General features: G+C 38.4%; 1 protein-coding gene across 4 annotated transcripts in view; it reads right to left on the reverse strand.

Annotated features, from left to right (window-relative positions):
* Positions 1-20,833, reverse strand: part of LOC137596263 (arf-GAP with Rho-GAP domain, ANK repeat and PH domain-containing protein 1) — a 42,486-nt gene that overhangs the window by 20,715 nt on the left and 938 nt on the right. For 2 of the 4 annotated variants that reach the window (XM_068316601.1, XM_068316598.1), the window contains exons 2-13: positions 12,461-13,529; positions 9,203-9,354; positions 9,011-9,099; positions 8,854-8,927; positions 7,778-7,897; positions 7,416-7,485; positions 7,134-7,254; positions 6,283-6,467; positions 5,554-5,660; positions 4,570-4,769; positions 4,314-4,399; positions 3,730-3,912 (exon numbers count right to left, since the gene is read on the reverse strand). In XM_068316601.1, the coding sequence (XP_068172702.1) occupies positions 3,730-3,912; positions 4,314-4,399; positions 4,570-4,769; positions 5,554-5,660; positions 6,283-6,467; positions 7,134-7,254; positions 7,416-7,485; positions 7,778-7,897; positions 8,854-8,927; positions 9,011-9,099; positions 9,203-9,354; positions 12,461-13,467 (2,394 nt within the window). In that variant the 5' untranslated portion in view covers positions 13,468-13,529. Of the gene's footprint in view, positions 1-3,729; positions 3,913-4,313; positions 4,400-4,569; positions 4,770-5,553; positions 5,661-6,282; positions 6,468-7,133; positions 7,255-7,415; positions 7,486-7,777; positions 7,898-8,853; positions 8,928-9,010; positions 9,100-9,202; positions 9,355-11,133; positions 11,229-12,460; positions 13,530-19,350; positions 19,474-20,833 lie in introns of those variants that run through there. The other 2 variants (XM_068316600.1, XM_068316602.1) reach the window with 2 other exon arrangements.

Raw genomic sequence — 20,833 nt, forward strand, 5'->3', positions numbered from 1 at the left:
AGAGGTGAGTCTCTTATCTAACCCACAGACAGAGCCAGCATACACATGACTATGCATATTAGCGTGTCTCTGACCACTGCAACGCAGACACACAATAACTCCAATGTACTCATTAACATAGAGCAATAGTACTGCAGTTCTTAGGGAACACAATTACATTCAAATGGCTCAGTCCAAATGCATCGAGTTCACATACTGTCAGAGTTCCAAAGTCCAGTGACACACATTTTTCAACTTGTGCTGACCTAGTCTCATTAAAAAAAACACTCCCTCTCCACAGAGATAATCTAGATCAGAGATACAGAATGTTTTCATCTCTCTCATAAATCTAAGCACAAACAAGCTTACCTGAAAGTTTTCAAGTTACTTTCAATCCTACTTTGTTTGCTTGGTCTGTCGTCAGCAAGGTTCAAATAAATCTGCGGAGGTAATAAAGTAAAACACTTAATCTGTCAAACTAAAAGGAACACTGGACACTTACAAATGAGGGAAGAGGCAGGAGTGAAGAGATCAACTTTCCTTACCAGTCCCCGTCAAACAATGAGGGGGGAGAGGCAGAGAAGAAAGAGGGGGGAGGAGTTACAGCACATTCCAGCTAAAGAAGAGAGTAATGATGTCACATTCACAGAAAAAGAAAATAATAAAAGAGAGGGGAAACACAGAAAAGGAGAGACAAAGCCAGGAGTAGGTTTTAAAAAAAGCTGAAAGTGACTCAAGATGTTCATATACTCCCCAAAAAAGCAGCTTCTCCCTCCCTCGTCCCACATTGCGTGATGTCACTCACCCATTCACACTACCTGGTTAACACAAACACACTGCAGACTATTATTTCTGACACACCCCAGTGGAAGGAGTTGCACTGCAGAGTTGAAGAATGTCAAGTATTTAATCTGAGACGCATAACAGCAGGTAGATGAGGAACAGCAGTGGCTCAGTGGTAGAGAGGCTCGTCCAATGTTCTAAGATCGGCGGTTCGGTTCCCGCTCTCGCCCAACAACACCTGGAGTGTGAGCTGACAGTGAGATGTTTCAGCTCACACCCAGAGCACTGCTGAGGTGCCCTTGAGCAAGGGTTGAATCAGTATATAAAATAAAAATATATATTAAAAAAAATAAACAACCAGGGGAGTGAAGATATTTCTGGTTTCAAAAGAACAGAAACCTGCAGAAAATTAGATCCTAAAGAGACAGAATGAGAGAGAATAATGACAGGAAAAAGATATCTATCAAAGAGAAGAACTGCTCCAAGAAGGGAGGACCAGCAGAAAAAGCAGTTAGCAGAGTGTCTGCCAGTGTGTGTGTGTGTGTGTGTGTGTGTGTGTGTGTGTGTGTGTGCGTGCGTGCGTGCGTGTGTGTGTGTTTGTGTGCACGATAAAAGCAAAATTGTTTTTCAATCTCCAACTGCCATACCCAAACACAATGATTCACACACCCACACACAGACCAGCTTGAATGAAGGGAGAAAAAAACTCAGGTATGAGACCAAATGTGACTAACTCCCAGACTCGGCGTGTCTGTGAGCGGTCCACATTGTTTGTGGTAAGTGGGTTAAGCCACTAATGACCCAACCGGGTCTGAGCACTAAGACATTTACCGCACACAGTGGCATAATATGAAACCTTGCAGTCCAGCCCAAATGTGTCACTTCTGACGTATTCTGACCAGTTTAGTTTTGTTGACAGCCAGGTCTTATGCCCCCCACTGACAAGGACACAAGGGTACCCTCATCTTCCATCCTGAGCAGATTGTTGCGTGCACATAGTTTTAACTTCCACTCTTCAGTGCAGTCTCTCCAACATAGAGATGATCCTCCTACACCCCTGGAATTAGTTTTAATGAATTGCTAGGACTGGTGACTCAGAGTTGAGTCATTTCAGCTAAAAATAAAACCTTCAAAGTCCTATTCGCGGAACACTGACAAAGAGTACGATTTTAATAAGTAAAACAGTTATTCCTGTTTTGCACCCTGAACACCCTTTCGTTTGTTATTCAGACTGCATGGTACAAGGAGTTTTAAAAGTCTGTGGCTCATAATCTATCAACTATGTTGGTACAACTTGGGTATGCACACGTTGTTGTTTTTTTCTTGTTTTGTTTTACCTCTGATGGCCTCAACTTGCTCTGCTTGAGCTCCTGAAAGCTTACAGACTTTCCTGATGACCAGACGGGTTTATTTGTTACTAAAAAGTACATAAAATATTTGCTTGGTTAAAAAAGATTCTTTATGGTTCTTTGAATGGTTCTTGAGTAAAAATCATAAATTATCTCATATAAATGTACTCAAGTGTCAAGACTACATGAAAAGGTAGATTTTACATAAATTTCTGCATGTTTTTATGCTAAAAGCTGACCAATTATGATGGTCAGTTATCAGATCATTTATGGTGCATTTTCTGCATTTTCTGGATTTGATGTCATTTTCCCCCCCTAGGCTGCCAATACAATGAAATAATACTGTACTTAAGTTACAACCTGGTCCTGCTGGTAGTTAGCCTAATTTTAGTTGCTAGTTCAACAGTTTGAACTAGTTGATGGCATTATTACTGGAAACAAGGTACATTGGTATTTTGGAAACATCTCAACTTTCTGGGTTTTCATTCCAGAACATTCATAATCACTTGTTGAATGACCCAGAATAAAGAAAGTGCCAGATTGGCATGCATGTAGTTAAAGCTTGTCCCCTAGGTGTGGCAGTAACAGTAAGGAAGGCCAAACAAAAAAAAAATAGAAATGAATGTTGGGCAGCTAGATCGTCATCAGTTCCCAGTTTTGTTGCAGCATGGTGGTAAACATGTCTCCGTCACAAGTTTGTGGAATGTGTTGCAGGCATCAAAGTATGAATGGGTGAATATTTAGAAAAACATAATAAGAAATCTGTTCTTTTAAGTTTTGAATTGCCAAGTTATGTTTGATTGTACATTCTAATTACTGGTTATGTAAAAGCAGCTCTTATGTACAGCTTTCCATATTTATGACAGTGGTTTAAATGATGGCAAGTGTAAGGGGGTTAAAATTTTTTCAGTTGTAACTTTCAGATATTTTTAAACAAGATTATTATTATTATTATTTCTGATTTTACAGCCTTAGTTTCAGTACTGCAGCAAATTCACGAAAAGTACTCCAACATTTGCATAAAAAAACATTTAGAAATTTAGGATTTAAAAGGAAGAAATGGTTTCACTTGCATCGCCTATTCAGTCTCTGTCCCTCTAGCAGGACTGTATAAGAACAAACTCTGACAGAATTAAAACATAAATGTGCTGTCACTTCTTTTATTTTTGGAATTTTAGTCACAGTTGTCTGAGTTCTAAGCATGTAGACATGTGATGTGGTGTATGCTCTTTTATGTGTAAAGTGGTGACAACTAATCCCATGACACTCTATGATACATGTGCACACGGCTCCTGGAACAAAGAAACTTCAGGCAGACGATATCTTGAGAGGAAAAAAAAAAAAAAACCTTCGGCAGCAACAGGTGTTCAAAAAAGTCACCCTAATGGGATGTAAAGACTGTTAAGTCATAATAGATTGATAAATCAAACATCTCGGCTGCCTCTAAATTCCTCTGCTCACAAACGTCTGTATTTTCAAAAATAAGTTGACCGATTCCAAAAGATTTTCCAGGATAGTTTTGTATATTAAAGCTCTAATAAAACAAAGAAAATACAACACATCGATTCCAATTGAAACATCAGGGTACCACAGACAAAAAGTAATGATTTTGACTTACGTTGTTGAGCTCTCTCGGGTTTCCGTACAACTGGTGGTACTTCCTGTATTTGCCCTGGCGATATTTGTTTGTGATGAAGTTCCGTCTCTCTTCGTTGTAGCTGGAAGGTGTCAAAGCTTCACTTGGAGGAACATTTGCTGCCCAGAAGCTGTTTGCCCGCTCGTTGCCGAGCAACAGGAACACCTGAATCACAGGTAGGTTTTAGGGCTTTTTTCCATGTAAAAGGTAGAATGTATGTGGGAACACATACTGTATGTGTGTAAATACATCCCGCTTCAAAGCGATGATGTTTTGTTATTGTCAGTGTGTGTGTGTGTGTGTGTTTGTCCGTCCGTTCATTAGTCCACCAAATATTTTCACAATCGTTGCAGATAGAAAGATGAATCAAAAAGCACATTACTTGAGGGGATGAAAATGAGATGATGACCTTGACCTTGAGAAAAGTAGGTCAATATCAAATTTAAACTTTTGTACACTCAGGAACCGGATAAGATAGAAAGACGAAGGAGAAGGCCAGTGTGAATAAGACCATAGATCAAAGCTATTGAGGGGTGACCGCCTTGGTTCTAATTAAAACTGTGCACCTGTATGAGTTCTTCTGTCCAAACCTTCCTGTCCATCTTCAGACTGCGAACTTTTGAGATACTAGGACCCAGTCTTCTGTGTTCTCCTAAAGCACAAACACACACACACGCACACACACACAAAACAAATAAAATTCATAATATGCTAAGATTTAGTTCTACGTTTTTACACGAGGTTATCTCATGTTTGAAATTATACAATAAGATGCACAGACCGCAAACGTGCAAAAAAATACACATAAGTCAAAACACACACCTGCACATTGTTTGCAGATCACCACACACAAGTTTATGGCAGCCCATTCTGGCCTGGGGTCCCCGCAGTCAGCACAGAAACTGTTGCTGGGCTCCGCCCACATCCGATCCGCCACCTCGCTATTGGACAAAGCCTCACCAATCGCATCCTGCATTGCCCCTACCCACTGCTGGCGGTGCTGCTCCGACTCTGCAATAAAGCTGTAGAAAGAGAGAAACACCTAAGTGTTAACACCAACATTATAGTGTCAAGTAAAACAACCAATCCATACAAATGAGGAAGACTGTGTTTGTTTGCTTAAGAAGCGTGTGTTTCTACGTGCTAAGTCTGTTATTCTGGTCTTGTTTTTCTAATTATACTTTAGTCAGAAATTGGAAACTACTGTATAAAACACACAAAAAAACACACAGATGTGGCTTGATGCAGATCCCCACATTTGAATCCCTTCTCTTTTCATCCGTCTGTCGTCATGATGGTCAATCCATCTTTAGAACAGGAACATACTTCACAAATGTGGTAAATCACAAAATTGTCACTTAGTCTGTTGCATACACTGACACACTGTCTTTTACTGTTTTGCAAATACACAAGTCTTTTCAGTTTCCCCATCCTGTCAATCTGAGTTCTTGCAACACGTGCTGTACACTCAGTCACTTGACCACACACCATACAGATATATATGCAAACACACACACAAAATCACAGGGCTTTTAAAAATTCTCAGGTGATGTCCTGTTATCCTCGCAATAAGACAAACTCAGTCTGACTGTAACTTACAATTAAATGTGATTGCTTTTGTTTTTAAATCATGGGGGGAAAAAGTAATCAGCCAGACTATGCACAATACAATTACAATGATCTGCATGTACAGTGTACTTGGAGACATCATGCAAAGCAGACATCTAGGTCAACACATTCAGTTTGCTGTGTTCATATGACAAAGACTATGTAGGTTTGTGTTGCATTTCAATGTAAATGAGTTACCTGAATACGCGGTAAGGCGTGATGAGCTCAAAACTACGACGATCTGTGTCTTTAACTTTTCCTACATTCATGTCAATTGAAGTGATGCCCATTCCAAGACGATAGTGCTGAAAGAAAAAGAAAATAGTTTAATTTTTGGGTGACTGCATCTCTTTAAATTTTCATTGAAAATTACATCATTATATTTATTTGATATAATGTAGAACGTGTTCTAACTCAAAAGAAGTTCAAACTTTACATTTAGAGGACAATAAAATTGTTTAACACTAATACTGAAAATGTTCACCATGAACTGAAATGTGCATAATATTTCTGACATTTATGGATTAAAGATGTTCTAATAGTTTTCTATTGATTTGTGGTGGCCAGATGTAAAGTCGAATGAAATAACATAAACTTGATTTTTATTTTTATGTGTTTTTTTTTTTAAACTGATGTACCTGTATTTTTTTTTTGTTATGTGTTGTTTTTATTTCCTGTAATTGAGTTTGGTAAGAGAATATGACTTTCATATTTAGTGTAGTTATGGCATTTAAATTACCTCAAAAGACTATTATAGATTGAAATTTAATAAATAATAACTTACAAGCAACCTCTCAGACACAATTGTGTTCGTATGTTGAGAACTACCTGTACTTTTACTCTATTCTGATTAATAGTCTACAGAATTTAAAATGAAGGAATTTGGATTTATGTGTTTTTGACATCAGTCACACAGAGAGTCCTTACTTCTATGTTTTTGTAGAGGAAGACTTTATCTGAAGCAACAACTGTATAATATTTGGAGCGTAGGCCTTTCTGTTCCAGATAGCCCTGATGGCCCGGAGTCAGAAGGGAGCCGGTGGTCACGGTGCCACTCAGCTGGCGCCCCCTGGTGCAGTCCTGCAGTACTGTCACCCAGTTGTTTCTCTCAACTGTATGGACATAAAACGTTATGAATAAAGAATATATGATAAAACATGTGTACACACATACATGCAAACCAAATAACATTCATAGATGCATGTTCTAAATATCTATATGAATTATTGTACAACAACCATATCACGTATCCTTAGTATACAGTGCTGTGATGTTGGAATTGAGTATTGGAGAGCTCCTAGTTTTTTCTCAAAGTTAATCATATAGAGCAAGTATGGAATGGGCTAACACTGGGATTTTTGGCGTTGACACAGTAAAGCATTCCTACAACGTGACACAACAGCTTCTGTGCTTGCCATGCCCGATGTGACGGGACACCTGTTTTCAAAACTGCTCTGCTTTTGCCTCATCAGTTTTATCACCAGTAGAATGGTCTCTCAACAGCACAGGGTCATTGGGGTGTGGTTATTCCACATTAACAGCACCTTTCTTGAACATACATGTACAGGATACTTCTTCTTAATATGAATTTGATTGATTTTAATAGGTAATACACAAAAATAGACTAAATCAAGAGAGGGTGAAGTACACACACACACACACACACACACACACACACACACACACACACACACACACACACACACACACACACACACACACACACACACACACACACACACACACACACACAGATGATCATAAAAAAACTGTCAGACCTTCATTTTCAGCCCTGAAGGTAAACGTTCGCTGGTTTGTGACAACCTCAAACTTCACATCTCCAACATTGTTCACATTAGTGATGAAAGCAGTCGAGAGGAACCCCTTAGAATACACGTCCTATAGCACAACAACACACACAGCAACATCTAAGCAATTAAACAGATCCATATCTACTATGGAATAGCCTGTACGTACAGTATATGTGTACTGCATACATACTGTATGCATAGCCTGTGTTTTAATGTCTTATTAAGAGTGGGAAATACAGTAAATCTTACCTTGTCACTGTCAAAGTATTTCAGGTAGTCAACATCCAGCTTCACCCAACGTCTCTGATAGGTATGAGACCTGTGTTCAAGCACACATTCATAAATGTTACATACAAATTTCACTATAAAACAGAAGAAAGTATGATGAGATCTAGAGATAAAATCTATGGTATTTTGAGGTTTGAATACTGTTATAAATACTTCATTGTAATTTACAATTGTTGGACTAATACTCCAGAGAGAGCATCGAAAGGGAATAATATAACTTACTAATAGAAAGAAAGGCATGGACAAGCTCATTCCTAAGTCCTAAAAACCCCACACAGACACTACTGTATACCTAGAGCAGACATCTATGTAGTCACTTTTACCCCTGAGGTGAATGCTTGTCCAGCCAGCCCATCTTAATGACAGCGGTCAACTGAGAACTGTCTTCTTCTTTAGTGGCTGAAGACACACTGTTGAGACCACCATTCTGCCACGAGTTGGCCCTGAGGAACAATACAAAAACAGTCAGTAAAAAAATACAAAGAGAAATGAAGTCAAAGTTAATGATTGTATAAGCTATAGATGTTTCTGAAAAGATATTCCTATTGCTGTAATAAAATTTAACTTTATCAGCTGGACAAAAAAATACTCTAATGTCTGTGTGATATTTCTCATAACTGTTGATTACACTGATACACTGCATGAAACAACAGGTTTCATGCAAACCAGATTTTTACTCTGGAAAAATAAGACTTTTGACTCAAGAGTTAACCTTCGAGATTTATTCACAATCTAAAAAATACTGTATGAATGTTTCAGTGTGATTATTCATGTAGGTGATTTACTAAAAACACTAGTAAAAAAAAGTCTTGTTATGAATTTTATTGATGGTTTAGAGTTGAAAAGCTGTCAGTGTGGGTGCCATGATGAAAGTCATTCCTGTTCAACAATGACAGGATGCATAACACTGATTTAAATATACATATAGAGATTAACAGAGATATTTCTGAGGCAATTTTTAATTGGAAAAAAAAAAATTAAAAAAGTTAATATTGTTTTAATCTAGCATAATCATATGTGCTGTTGAACAACTTGCTCGCTTTAATGAATGAACCTAAATATTTAGTAATAATTTATGTTTAACATAAATCTACATGTTGAAATTTCTAAATATACATTGGTTAAACTTTTTTTGCAAAGTCACGATGAAATAGAAAAGCTAAACTCTTCTAGAGGACTTAGTTTTGAGCATTTCTGTGGTTATAAATTGTCTTTTTCTCTTAGATGGTTAGACAGATATACTTTATTGATCCCAAACTGGGAAATTCACGCATTTTACAGCGTGAGTGTGGTTTTCAACTTTTGTTAATAGGTTGTGTGTGTGTGTGTGTGTGTGTGTGTGTGTGTGTGTGTGTGTGTGTGTGTGTGTGTGTGTGTGTGTGTGTGTATAATGACTCACTCATCATCCAACAGTTTATCATCAGTGCACACAAATTGCCCCTTTGACTGTTCAGACAATGCAGGGGTCACATCCTATGAAAAGAAACAGCTGACATAAACACCACAATGGAGGTAAAGTTGGAAAGAGTTGAACACAGTGGAACAATGTCACTTACCCGGTCTAGTGGGTTCATTTGATCAACATTTTGATAAAGCATTCCAGGATCCTCGTACTCATCAGAACAATCACTGGGTACATCATATGCTGACGCAGGGGGAAGGAAATATATTGTATTATTTATAAACACAAATAGTAATCATATATATGTACTGCATGCTGAAAACACAATACCAGTACTACTACTCACTGGAATCACGGAGAGGTTGGGAGACAATCTTAAGAAGCGTAGTTGGCTGACTGTCAGGTGGAGTGGATTGTTGCGAGGTTTCTAGATCCGGCAGAATCCGCAGACTTTGGTCGTTCTGCATCTCGTCAGAGACCGTCTGACCAGGAGAGGAGCTGTGAGGTTTAAGAGAAGATTGAAGATCAGGAGCTGAGTCCAATAATGCAATCAACGATCAGAGTGAAATTATCCAAAAATTATATTTGCTTCTTCTTGTCTTAATCCGTAGTGAAAACTGAAAAGACGCGAAAGGAGTTTCATTCTACGAACACGGAACAAAGGAGATGAGTCATGAGTCAGGAATTTACGTCACGTAGAGCTTTTTAGAAAAGAAACTAAGCCAAAGGGATAATCTGAAAAAGGACCATTCTTCCGTAGTATAAAAAGGGATTCCAGATCCGTGGCAAAACCAGCCTGCCTGTGCTACCTGCTTGACTGCCTGGATCTCCCTCCCAACTTCTGGTTTAAACAGCAAGTTTAAACTTGCCTCACCTCGCAAGGCATTCATGTAAACAACACAGCTCTAAGCCGTCAAATAACACAACATGTGGCACCACAGACATGCTGTTCTCACACACACACGCACACACACACACACACACACACACACACACACACACACACACACACACACACACACACACACATATACTGTATGTACATACATACACACACAAGCACACACTCACACAGATCTATATAATCTATTACACAAGGGTAAGTCTGATTAAAACCAATTCCGAATTGTGAATGTTCCTCTTCATTTGACTGTATGTTAAGACTTTCTTCATTACAGTTATGACTGATTTGACACTGATTTGTAGTGTGATATTAGTCACACACTACAAAATGATTGAGCCCAAACATGCAAACATTTAATTGTTTGAAATACTGGTTTTGTTCAAGTCAGAACAAGAAATAAATTGCATCACTGAATAATTGGTTAAAGCAGTTTAATTTTGAGCTATATTGAGAGGTCGTTCATGGTTGTGCCACCACGTCTGTATGAAATAACGAAAAATTTGTTTATACAATATATGCAATATAAATTAATTGATTCATGTACATAAAGTGTATTTTTGTCCACATGGTTTCCAGAAACAGACAGAAATTTATATTTGATGTTAAAACCACAAATCTAAAGATGTACCTGTAAACTATAAATAACTCAAGATAAACAAGGCAGGAAATTAAGCTATTGAGACAGATCCTCTTTTTTCTCAAAGGGGCTAACTAGATGCTATATTTAACCTGATATCACCCAGCTAACTGATGACAGTAGGCTGATGAAATAATGAGCACCCCCCTGTCTTCCCACACTTTGCATGTGTGAACTTGTGCTCTGCAAACCTTTTCTACTGTACCCTGCGATCAAATGATAATAGCTAATGAGCATTTCATTGACAGTCTTGTTTACAAATTAGAATCATTTTACAGTAGCATAAATGTTTAATGCTGTCCTTCTTTGTCTAATAAAATAAATTAATATAACATAACTTTAGCTGTAGGTCTGCTCTGATAAGAACAGTCAAGATTAGAGAGAACCTATAATATCTGAGTTCTATGAAAGCTAAAATTTCCCAGAGTGCCTTTGCAAAATCTGACCTGATTTCCTCACAGACAAATAGTCCAATTCTATTGGAAACACATACAGCCCCATCAGACAGCAGGTTACTGTTCAGGTCATAACCTTACTAAGCACCATACTCTAGTCCATGTAAAATGCAGACAGATTTGTTTGGTGACAGCATAGCAGAGCTATGACAGGGCAAAAAACGTTAAAACAAACAAGAAAGAAAGGCTTCCTTGTTTGACACAGTGACACTGAACAAAAGAGGAAAGGGAAAGGGAGGTTGTGTTAATGACAAAACAGATTTGATTTTAATGAGTATTACCTGTACCAACGCGTTGAAGAGGACTCCTCTTCCATAATGATGAAAAACTCACATGAAGGAAATTATTTTTTAAAAATGGAGGAAATGGCCGGACAATAAATGGGAGGAGCCAACTAGGCACACTGACAAGGAACCAAGATAAACTGCATCTATTTGCTGGCTCAGACAAAAAAAAAATCACTATTCTATTTGAAGTTTTCGTAGTCTCAGCTCCCAAAGAGAGACTATTTTGCACTGCATGTTGTTCTCCATTGTAACTTCCTCCCTTTCTCTCAGCTTGTTTCCCGTCGAATAGCAGACAGAGAGCAATGGCATTTGTCACAACTCCTAACCCTGAAGCAAGGCTGAAAATTCCCTCAGTGGTAACAAATCATCGCCAAAAGAAACAAAACATTCTAATCTAATTTACCATCAGGCAGAACTACACAAACGTAATGATATAACATTAACTGACTCAGTAAAACTAATGTAACAATTACTGTATAGTCTGCTGTTATAAAAGATTTTTCAAAGGTCACTGTGGTCGAAAGACTATGCAAATAAATGCAAACCTGCAAAACATGCAATGTAAGAATGTTGGCAAGGAAGGGATGCCACAAAAACTGGGAAGAAAAACTTACAAACCCAACATACAGTATATATGAGCAACCATAGAACAGACCATAGATCAGGTTCAGTTAAACAGGCCTCTTTCAGGTAATTGAGTATGCAACAGGCTGTACTGAGCTTTAAGGTGCACTCAAGTATGCCAGAGGGCTCAAACTGTTCTTATAATTCTTAATTTCTCCAGTAACAGTTTTGGTTTCCAATCTGCAATTAAAGTTTAGTAAAAGATGCATTTTCCATCTCATTCAATACATGGTAGCAGAGTAGTTCAGAATCTTATAAAAAAAAGAATGTAGAGTTTAGAAAGTCTGCCTATAACCAGATTGGAACTCAGCCACAGCACATACCTCTACAAACCTTCCTTCATATGAGTTTTTTTTACATAACTAATGAACATGTTAAAAATCAAACTGAAAAGTAGAGGAAATACTGTAAATTCCTTGAGCATCCCCTTTATCAGAATCTGCTTTAGTTAAATGAGTAATTTCAAGATCCACCAACCACACCATGAGTTTCATGGAAATTCATACAGTTGTTTTAATTTTGTGGAATAGACAAACAAGGAAAAAAACAAACAACAGTAGAAAACTGCCCTGTCATGGTATTGTACTGCACTGTCAGATGTTAATATGCTAAATTACTGCACTGATTCCACAGTAAATTTACAACAAATGTCTAGAGCATCTGCAATATTCATAGTAATAAAAAAAAATAGCCTTACCTGGGGCTCTTAGGGGACTGTGCAGTAAACCGCTGTGGGACTGGTGGGGGGCTTTTAGGCAATGCACCTACTTTGGGAGGAAGTGGTGGAGCATTTCTGTCACGCTTGGGGCTTTTAATGGGTGAGATGTGTGAAGCTTTTCTTCCTCCATCACTCCCCAAATGTTGGGCATCTAGCTGAAGGGGTAATGTCTGTGGCCGAGTTTGGGCAAAGGAGAGACTGGGTGTTGGAATGTGGGCAGGAGTGCTGGTGGGGGTAGAATTGTGGGAAACACACCCACTGTGGACAGTCGGGGCATGTCTGTGCAGTTTAGGGGACACAGAGATTCGATCAGGAGCTGAGGGGCTCAGAGGAGAGGTGAAAGGCTGGGGAGGACAGTTTGGGGTACTTCGTGGGGGAACAGGAGGTAAAGCAGTGTCACAATGTGGAGTTACGGGATAGTTGGGATGACAGTCCACTGGTGTTATGCAGAGAAACTTTGTCCTCTCTTTAGGAACAGGTCGCTGCCTCTCTCCCTCTATTCCTCCATAACTTCCATCCTCTTTTCTTCCTCCAGGTACTGTTGGTGTTTGTGCAGAAAGTGGTTTCTTCTCTCCTCCATCTCCTCCTTCCTCTTTCATCCTGGACACTTGTCGCCCCCTAGGGACGGGTCGCTCTCTCTCTCTAGGAGTAGGTATCAGTGTCTCTCCATCTCCTTTCACCCTTTCGTCTACTGGGATGGGAACAGGCCTCTCAATCTGAATTGCACTGTCGTGTCCAGTTTCCACCAACCCCTGGTCTCTCTGAGTCACTGAGTCACTATTACAAAGAGTTTTGTTCAGGCTAGACAGGATGCGTCTCTGGTGGCCCGGGAGGGTGATGCCCATCTGCTCCAACTGATCGGGTGTGAGGCTGCGGCATTTTTGTAATGTTTCCAGCCCGGCGTTGAGGAATGCCTCCGAATACTGTTCCAGACGAAGCACACATAACCAGTCACACACAGTGGCACAGGATTCTGATTGAGACATAACAGATGTGTGGGAGTAAACGTGCGAAGGTAACTCCCTGGAGACAAAGCAGATCACAGTATCTGTGGAAGAAAAAAAACAACATGGCTGTCAAAAACGTTCCGCCACTGCAGGAAATATATGGCGTAATCACAAGTTATCATGAGGAAGATTCAAAAAAGAATGCATCAGCTCAAAATAATATTTTTTTTAGATTGAGATGAAGTCACATCTTTGTTTTAGTTCCTGAAACGGACAAGTGTGTCTTACATTAGTCTGATTATCGACTAGATGATGAAAACTACTTCCTACATACTAAACTATTTTGAGAAATAATAAAATGATCATGATGACAGCGATATGAATCCCAGTGTGAACATTTATAGATCAAAAACAACAACCTCTGATTTCTGTATGACAAAATTTCCTCAGTGAGGTTGACTGTCACTTCATTAAATGAGGAAGTTATGCTAGTACCTCATCATTTGCAAAAACATGCTTGTTTTCATTAAAGTGTGCACAAAGCAGAACATATGTTGAACATTCAGAAACTGCTCAGGTCAGTTTATTATACTTGCTCTCCATATGTTGCATGTAAACACATCTGACCACCAATTCGGTGCACATTATTATGCCACTATCACACAACAGAACAATATGGGATGGCACAGATTGATACATGTAGCATGTACAAATGAACTCACTGGATATATACTTGAAGGCAATAAAAGTGAAATAAAGATCAGCTAGAGCGGGAGGTGAAGGGCTCACAAGAGCTAACAAAGCATCCAGCATTTCCCAGCTCTCTCTGAACACAGTGTCTGATCTAGGGTTTTGGTATTGTAATGCAATGCGTTCTTCAAGATGGCATTTAAACCACAATCACAATCAGTCACAATATCAGGCTGTGATTAGAAAACAGCGGGCACTGACGGTTCCCATCATTCTCATGATTGTGCCTGGTAACTCAGGAAGAACTGCTGTGGTGCATAAACCAGATCAGTCACAAGAGACACCGGCAGAAATTAAATTCAACAGTATAATAATTTCAGACAATGTTAGTTCATGTTCCTGATTTAGTTTTGACCTCTGAATTAAGTTCAGCATCTACAGCATTTGTAGAATTGATTGCTTCAGAAACAAATCTGATTGGTAACAGGAATCAAATTAAATTTACTTGAGCGGCTGGGTGTGTTAAGACACACAAGGCTTCACATATTGGCAGCAGCTCACATCTCCAGTCCGAGAAATACTATTCACCAGGGTCAGTGTTGAAATTAGTGCATGTCATTTCCTGTGAAAACACAGTGCACCTCACCAGAAATGTGTGAATGTCTCTCTGATTAACAGCACTTCCTACTTTTCAAATGAGGAAGTCAGAAACACTTCAGCATTTAGCATTCTGCCATTGTTAGAATCTTACACACATTACCCACCCACAGAAAAACAGACACACACAGAGGGATATGAATGCTCAATGTGATTGGGTCTACGCATGGATGTCTCTGAGGAACACCATCAAGAAGTATAGATGATAAATACTAATTTAGACAGTTGTGGTTGCAAAATTGAGACTGAAGAGGCTGTTGCAATAATCAAGCTTCTTGTATCATCTCCATCTTTGTAAAATTAATCTAACTCATGAAATTCTTCTAAAGTTACGCTGCTACATTCAGTTTTGTTTTAAACACAAACAATCATGCAGAGACCCCAGCTTAATTTAAAAGATACAACTGCGTCATGTGCACAACAGTTAAGAGATGCCATGCTAATGTTAGATGTGACCCAAGAGGCACGGCTGCAAATACAGAACAGAACTTATTATGAGGCAGATATGAGGAAAACTAATCTAAAACACGAGTTTTACACATTTATGGGTAATTTCTCTCCCAAAGTATCCCAGTGTGGGTGATGAACACTGCAGAAAGTAGAAATGCGGGTCAGAGTCTTATTGACGCCAACCTCTCTGAAAATGAGTATTCATAAAGCATCAATTACTACTGAGGCACATTAAGAGTCTGGAGTTACAATCATGGTACAGGAACTATGGGTAAACTTTCAGTAAACCATATTCTCATACCTACTCCAGAGATGATCTACTTACTTTATATGTAAACATCAGAAAGAATACAGATGCCAGATTTATCTGCATTAAACAGTAATATGAAAGACATCCAAGAGAAGCATTTCCTACAGTACTTTAAGATAAAGTAAACTAGGTGACAGAGGAACCTGAAATAGGAGTTAAATATATTATAGGATGAAGCAAGCGTGTAGTCATCAACAAAATTTAAACAAAAAAATGGCCCATGGCAAACGCAGGTTGTTAAGAAAATACATTTTTTATCTGTAAAGTAGTTTTGTGCTGGAAGACTGAATGTAAAATTCTTTTCATGTCTTTATGGATAAACAGCTGGTCTACAGTCGGAGTAATAGTTCCAGTATACAGTATACACTGTGTGTGTGTGTGTGTGTGTGTGTGTGTGTGTGTGTGTGTGTGTGTGTGTGTGTGTGTGTGTGTGTGTGTGTGTGTGTGTGTGTGTGTGTGTGTGTGTGTGTGTGTGTGTGTGTGTGTGTGTGTGTGTGTGTGTGTGTTTATTTTTTCCCACTGTATATTAATTACAAGTTCATTGAATGGGATTATGCTCATAAACCTTTCCATACGATGTCATTTTATGTATTTTGTGATTACGGTGGCTTGAAATTATTTTGGTGATGATGTTTTGTAGAAAAGGTCATTATAAAGACATTAAAATATGAGTAAAGAGCAATTTCATGCATTACAGGGAGTAAACATTGGCATGGAAGTTGTGCTGCATAGACAGGTATCATGAATTGCAATGAGAAATGTCCAGTTTTCGCTTTTTTCTGTACTAAATGCAGATGGATATACTGACACCTCGCTTTTCATCTAATTGTTGATACTTTGGAACCAACACGATTTTCACCTGAACTCATCTCTGAGAAAACTAAACATTATTCATAAATTCTGGACAGCGAATGTCACCGCTCATCAAATACTGACATCATATTTTACAGGATGTCATTTTTTTATTTTATTTTTTTTTAGCTGCTTCCAACTTGGATTTTAATGAGTGTAATTTATCACTCCATTCGATCGCTTACCGTGCTCCCTCCCTCCCTCCTACCCTTTAGCTTACAATAACAGTGTCTGTGCTGCCTGTACAATGAGGCGTTCTGTTTCTCAGACAAGTACACACACACTGACAAGGAGGAGGTGAATGCATGGTGGGGGCCCGCTGATGGGGGTCTTTTCACACTCTCTAAAATAAGAGCTCACCTAATAAATTTTTGTGCGTGCAATTGTTGGAGTAAGAGCTCAGACATTATGTTCCAGCCTTTTTAACCCCTTCATATTTAATCAAAAACAGCTGCCACCAGCTAACTATGTCAGAGTCCTCAGATTTAAGAGCATCAATTTTTATGTTATTTTGAAGACCTAAAAGATCGCAGCTGAGGTAGCAGCTGACGACTAGTTTAAAATGTAAACAGGCTTTTTTGTTTTCTGCTCCTGCAGCCTGGAATCATTTGCAGTTGGAACTACAGCTTCACAAGCTGATCCCGATCAGGGATTTTAAAAATTTGGTGAAGGGTATGGAGGCAGATTCCACTGGAGTCTGTACCTGCTTTCCTTCTTAGACTTTGATGATTTTTCCCTGTTATTGTATGTTTTATATTGTATCTGTTTAATTTAATTGCTGTATGTAACTGTAACTGGTGCTGCTGCCGTCTTGGCCAGGGCTCCCTTGCAAAAGAGATTTGTAATCTCAATGGGATTCACCTGGATAAATAAAGGTTAAATTAAAAAAAAAATTTAAAATATTTTTTTCCCAGCTTCCAGTTTGTGTTACTTTTGCCTATTCCCTTGTTCTATCCAGCAAATTAGGTCAGATTTGATTAGTGATATAATACCTTCATGTTTTCAAGTAAACCAGGCATCTAATCCGATTTCCTGCAGAAAGAAAAATGCGCGTCCAACTGCTGTGGGAATGAATGACCTGACTGTTGTACTTGTTGACCAACGCATGAACGTCTGTGATAGTTATCTGAACCATAACATACTGTATCTGCAGGTGATGTAACAAGCAGCAACTCATTTTATGTATGATTTCAACCAAAGTTTCTCTTAACCCTGTTTTGCTAAGGGTTGTGAATCAGGGTCTTTATGTTAAAAAATGAACACTTGACGGTTAAGTGAAAGAAGAACAATAGGGGCCTGGTTCTGCAAGGATTAATTTGTCTGTTTGTTGTAAGGATCCCTCAAAAAAGCGTCGATACATTTTAATAAACTGTTTTTAGAGCAATAGGGTATGGAACAACGCATTCAGGCACATATTCATTAGAGAAAATGTTGGTGTCAGTTACATCAAAATATATCAAATGGAAACATCTAACTGCCAGAGTTCTGATAAACTATGTGGTATAATCAATGACATAATTCAAATTATAAACCTCATGTTATCCCTAAAGTTCTTACTGTACTTAAGAAATTATTATGGCTATAAGTGTATCTCACCCAAAAAGCTGCAGCGGCAACATTAAACGTATAAGTGAGCATCGATCATCAAATGATGTCAGTGCTATTACACTAGTATATCTGATTCCTTGTTGAGCAGATGTACATTGACCACACCTTGTTACGTATGCATGCACGTTAACCCGTATACATATAATGTATTTCAAATATTTCTTAATAATTACAGTACTGTCATCTATCATATAACCATAACTTGTTTTACAGGCTTTACCAGTCTAGAAAGAGAGTAGCAAGCCAAGAGGAAGCATGCATGTCATCTGATATCAATCACTCAGCAGAGTGATAGGAGGGTTAGGAACCTAAATTGGGTGAAAAATGCACAGAAGACGTAGATCTGATCAACATAACTTCCTGAGCTACAAAGATAACAAGCTAAATGGAAAAAGTTCATGTGTGGCTATAGCTTTGCTGAGGTGTATGGGGCTAATATTAACTTTGTCATTACCATGCTCTCAAATCAATTGCTGGTTGATCAAGCATCCTTTATTATGATATAGCAGACACTGCATTTTGTAATAATAGTTGAGGGTAACAAATAATATCTCAGCAGATGTTGCTGTAAGCGTTGCAGCATCATTTTTTCACCAGATGTATAAAATCCAGCCCCTGCCATCTTTTTTCTTTCCAACTTTCACTATGCTAAAACCTGTTTTATAATTACAGGTACATGTTAATAGATGAATCCCTACTAATGAATTAACTTTCATTTGGGTTCTGAGGCTATTAGAAAATTAGTCAGATTAACCTAGTTTATTTATATTGATGATACTTTAAATTCAAAAATATTTCAACAAAATTAGACTGAGAAATCCAATATCAATTAGGTGCAATGTACAGCTGGAAACACTGTTATTCAACTCCATTGAGCAAAAAATGCTTTTTATGATCACTTTGGTGTTACCAAACATTCAAAAATTGAACCATTTAAATACAATAATGTAAAATACCTCAATGCAAGAGATATTGGAAATATTTTGCTCAATATAAGACCAAAATGTTACTTTAGCCAACAACTATAGTTTGAAAACTATTCAAATTTTTTAAGAGGAGTCTTTGCAGATCAAATATTTGTTGCTGTGACCTGCTTCAGGCATGACGCATAGCCATAAACCACATTCAAGCAGCATTGCTGAGGAACAGCCTCCATTTCAGGAATATTCCTGTCTTCATGTGCTGAAACCACCTTTTTCAACTGTCACCAGTGATTCAAGTCAGGTGACTGTGGCGGCCACACTAAATCATGTAGACTTATTCAGAGTTATGTGTGATGCCCACGCTTCAGCTTCCAAGCAAATGACAAGATCTTTCTTGTAGGATTTCTTGATATTTGACCAAATCCGTCTTACCTTCTCTTCACTGCAGATTTCCACTGCTCGACAAGCATCAAATCATTGAGCAACAGTATTAAACTGTAGGCAGGGCTTTCTTCTCAGTATTTGCTGCATGCTTCCTCCTCCAGACAGATACTGCTGAAGTATTGAATGGAAACGGTCCACTTTAGCTTCATCACATTTTTTCTTTGAATAATTTCAACAATGCATTATCATTTAAAGTATAATTTTGGGTTGAATGTGGAAAAAAATGTTGCTCTATGATTTTTTTTAAACAGACCTCATGTGATTTGGTCACTGGAAACAGCTGCGGGATTCCATATCTTGTCAATAAACCAAATAAACAAATAATAATTTTACTTCCATTGAACATACAGTGTATAAAGAGCAGATTTATTGGGTTCCTTTGTGCCTACTCAACACAATTAACTAGCCTTTATTTGTCAAGTATCATGCAACCTAATGAATACAGTGACTATTTTTATTGTTAATATTCACCAGTCAAACAATACCATTGCTTGCAAAGTCCGTTTTCTTGCTGGGGGCAGACTGTTTGCCTTGGACTGTTGGATATGCCCAATTTCTCACATCAGAATTGCTATAAATTTTCAGTTCCTTGGCCATATGCTTCTCTTGAGTAAGTAACAGACCCTCAAACTTCCCTCAAGGTGATGTCCTTATAAGCAGGCGCACATGGGGCATGACTCATAACCATCACACTGCTGCTTTCAGCCCACTTTCAATTAGAACTGAACAGTGACTCAGTCCTGCCAGTAAAGAAATGCATCTGAATAATGTCCTCTGGTGAACAAGCCCCTGTCTGAGTTTGCACACAATTGTCTCTAACTCTTCTGAGTGCAACATTTCACAGGAGGACGTTTCCCGTGGTAACCAACCACAAACTACCAAACACATTTAAAGAGCCCATTGATGTGCTCAGGGTCATCAGCTTGTGACAAAGCATGTTTGGGTATGTTTAGTTCTGGGGAGTCAAGATTATCCAACCCATTCCAATCCAATCCTGAGGTTCATGCCAGTTGACATACCACAAACTTAACTCAAAAAATGTTTCGACTATCCATGCTGTGTTTTCTCTCTTCTGCCCTCTCCCCTACTTGCACAACTCATTGCAGCATCATATGTAAAGGATAATCAGAGGTAGGATTTACATAATCCTTTTTATTAACTCACTGTATGACACACATAACTACAAACCACCACAGATTTTAGGTAATTATCATTGAAAAATATTAGAAATAACACAGACATAACAGGAAATATCTCAGGAAAGCGTGAAGCAAAGAGAGACCACTCTCTGTGCGACAAAAATCTGACAAAACATGAAGAAATTACTCTGGAATATACTGAGATAAACAAGTCAGGTTAAATAGGGATTAAGTCAGGGGCCACAAACATTCGTCAGGATCTAAATAATTCAGTTTACCAGTGAAGTTCGGTAATTTAAAATCAATGACATTAAACTTATCTGCACTGACAA

This window comes from Antennarius striatus, chromosome 6, assembly GCF_040054535.1.
Source record: "Antennarius striatus isolate MH-2024 chromosome 6, ASM4005453v1, whole genome shotgun sequence".
Classification (NCBI taxonomy): Eukaryota; Metazoa; Chordata; class Actinopteri; order Lophiiformes; family Antennariidae; genus Antennarius; species Antennarius striatus.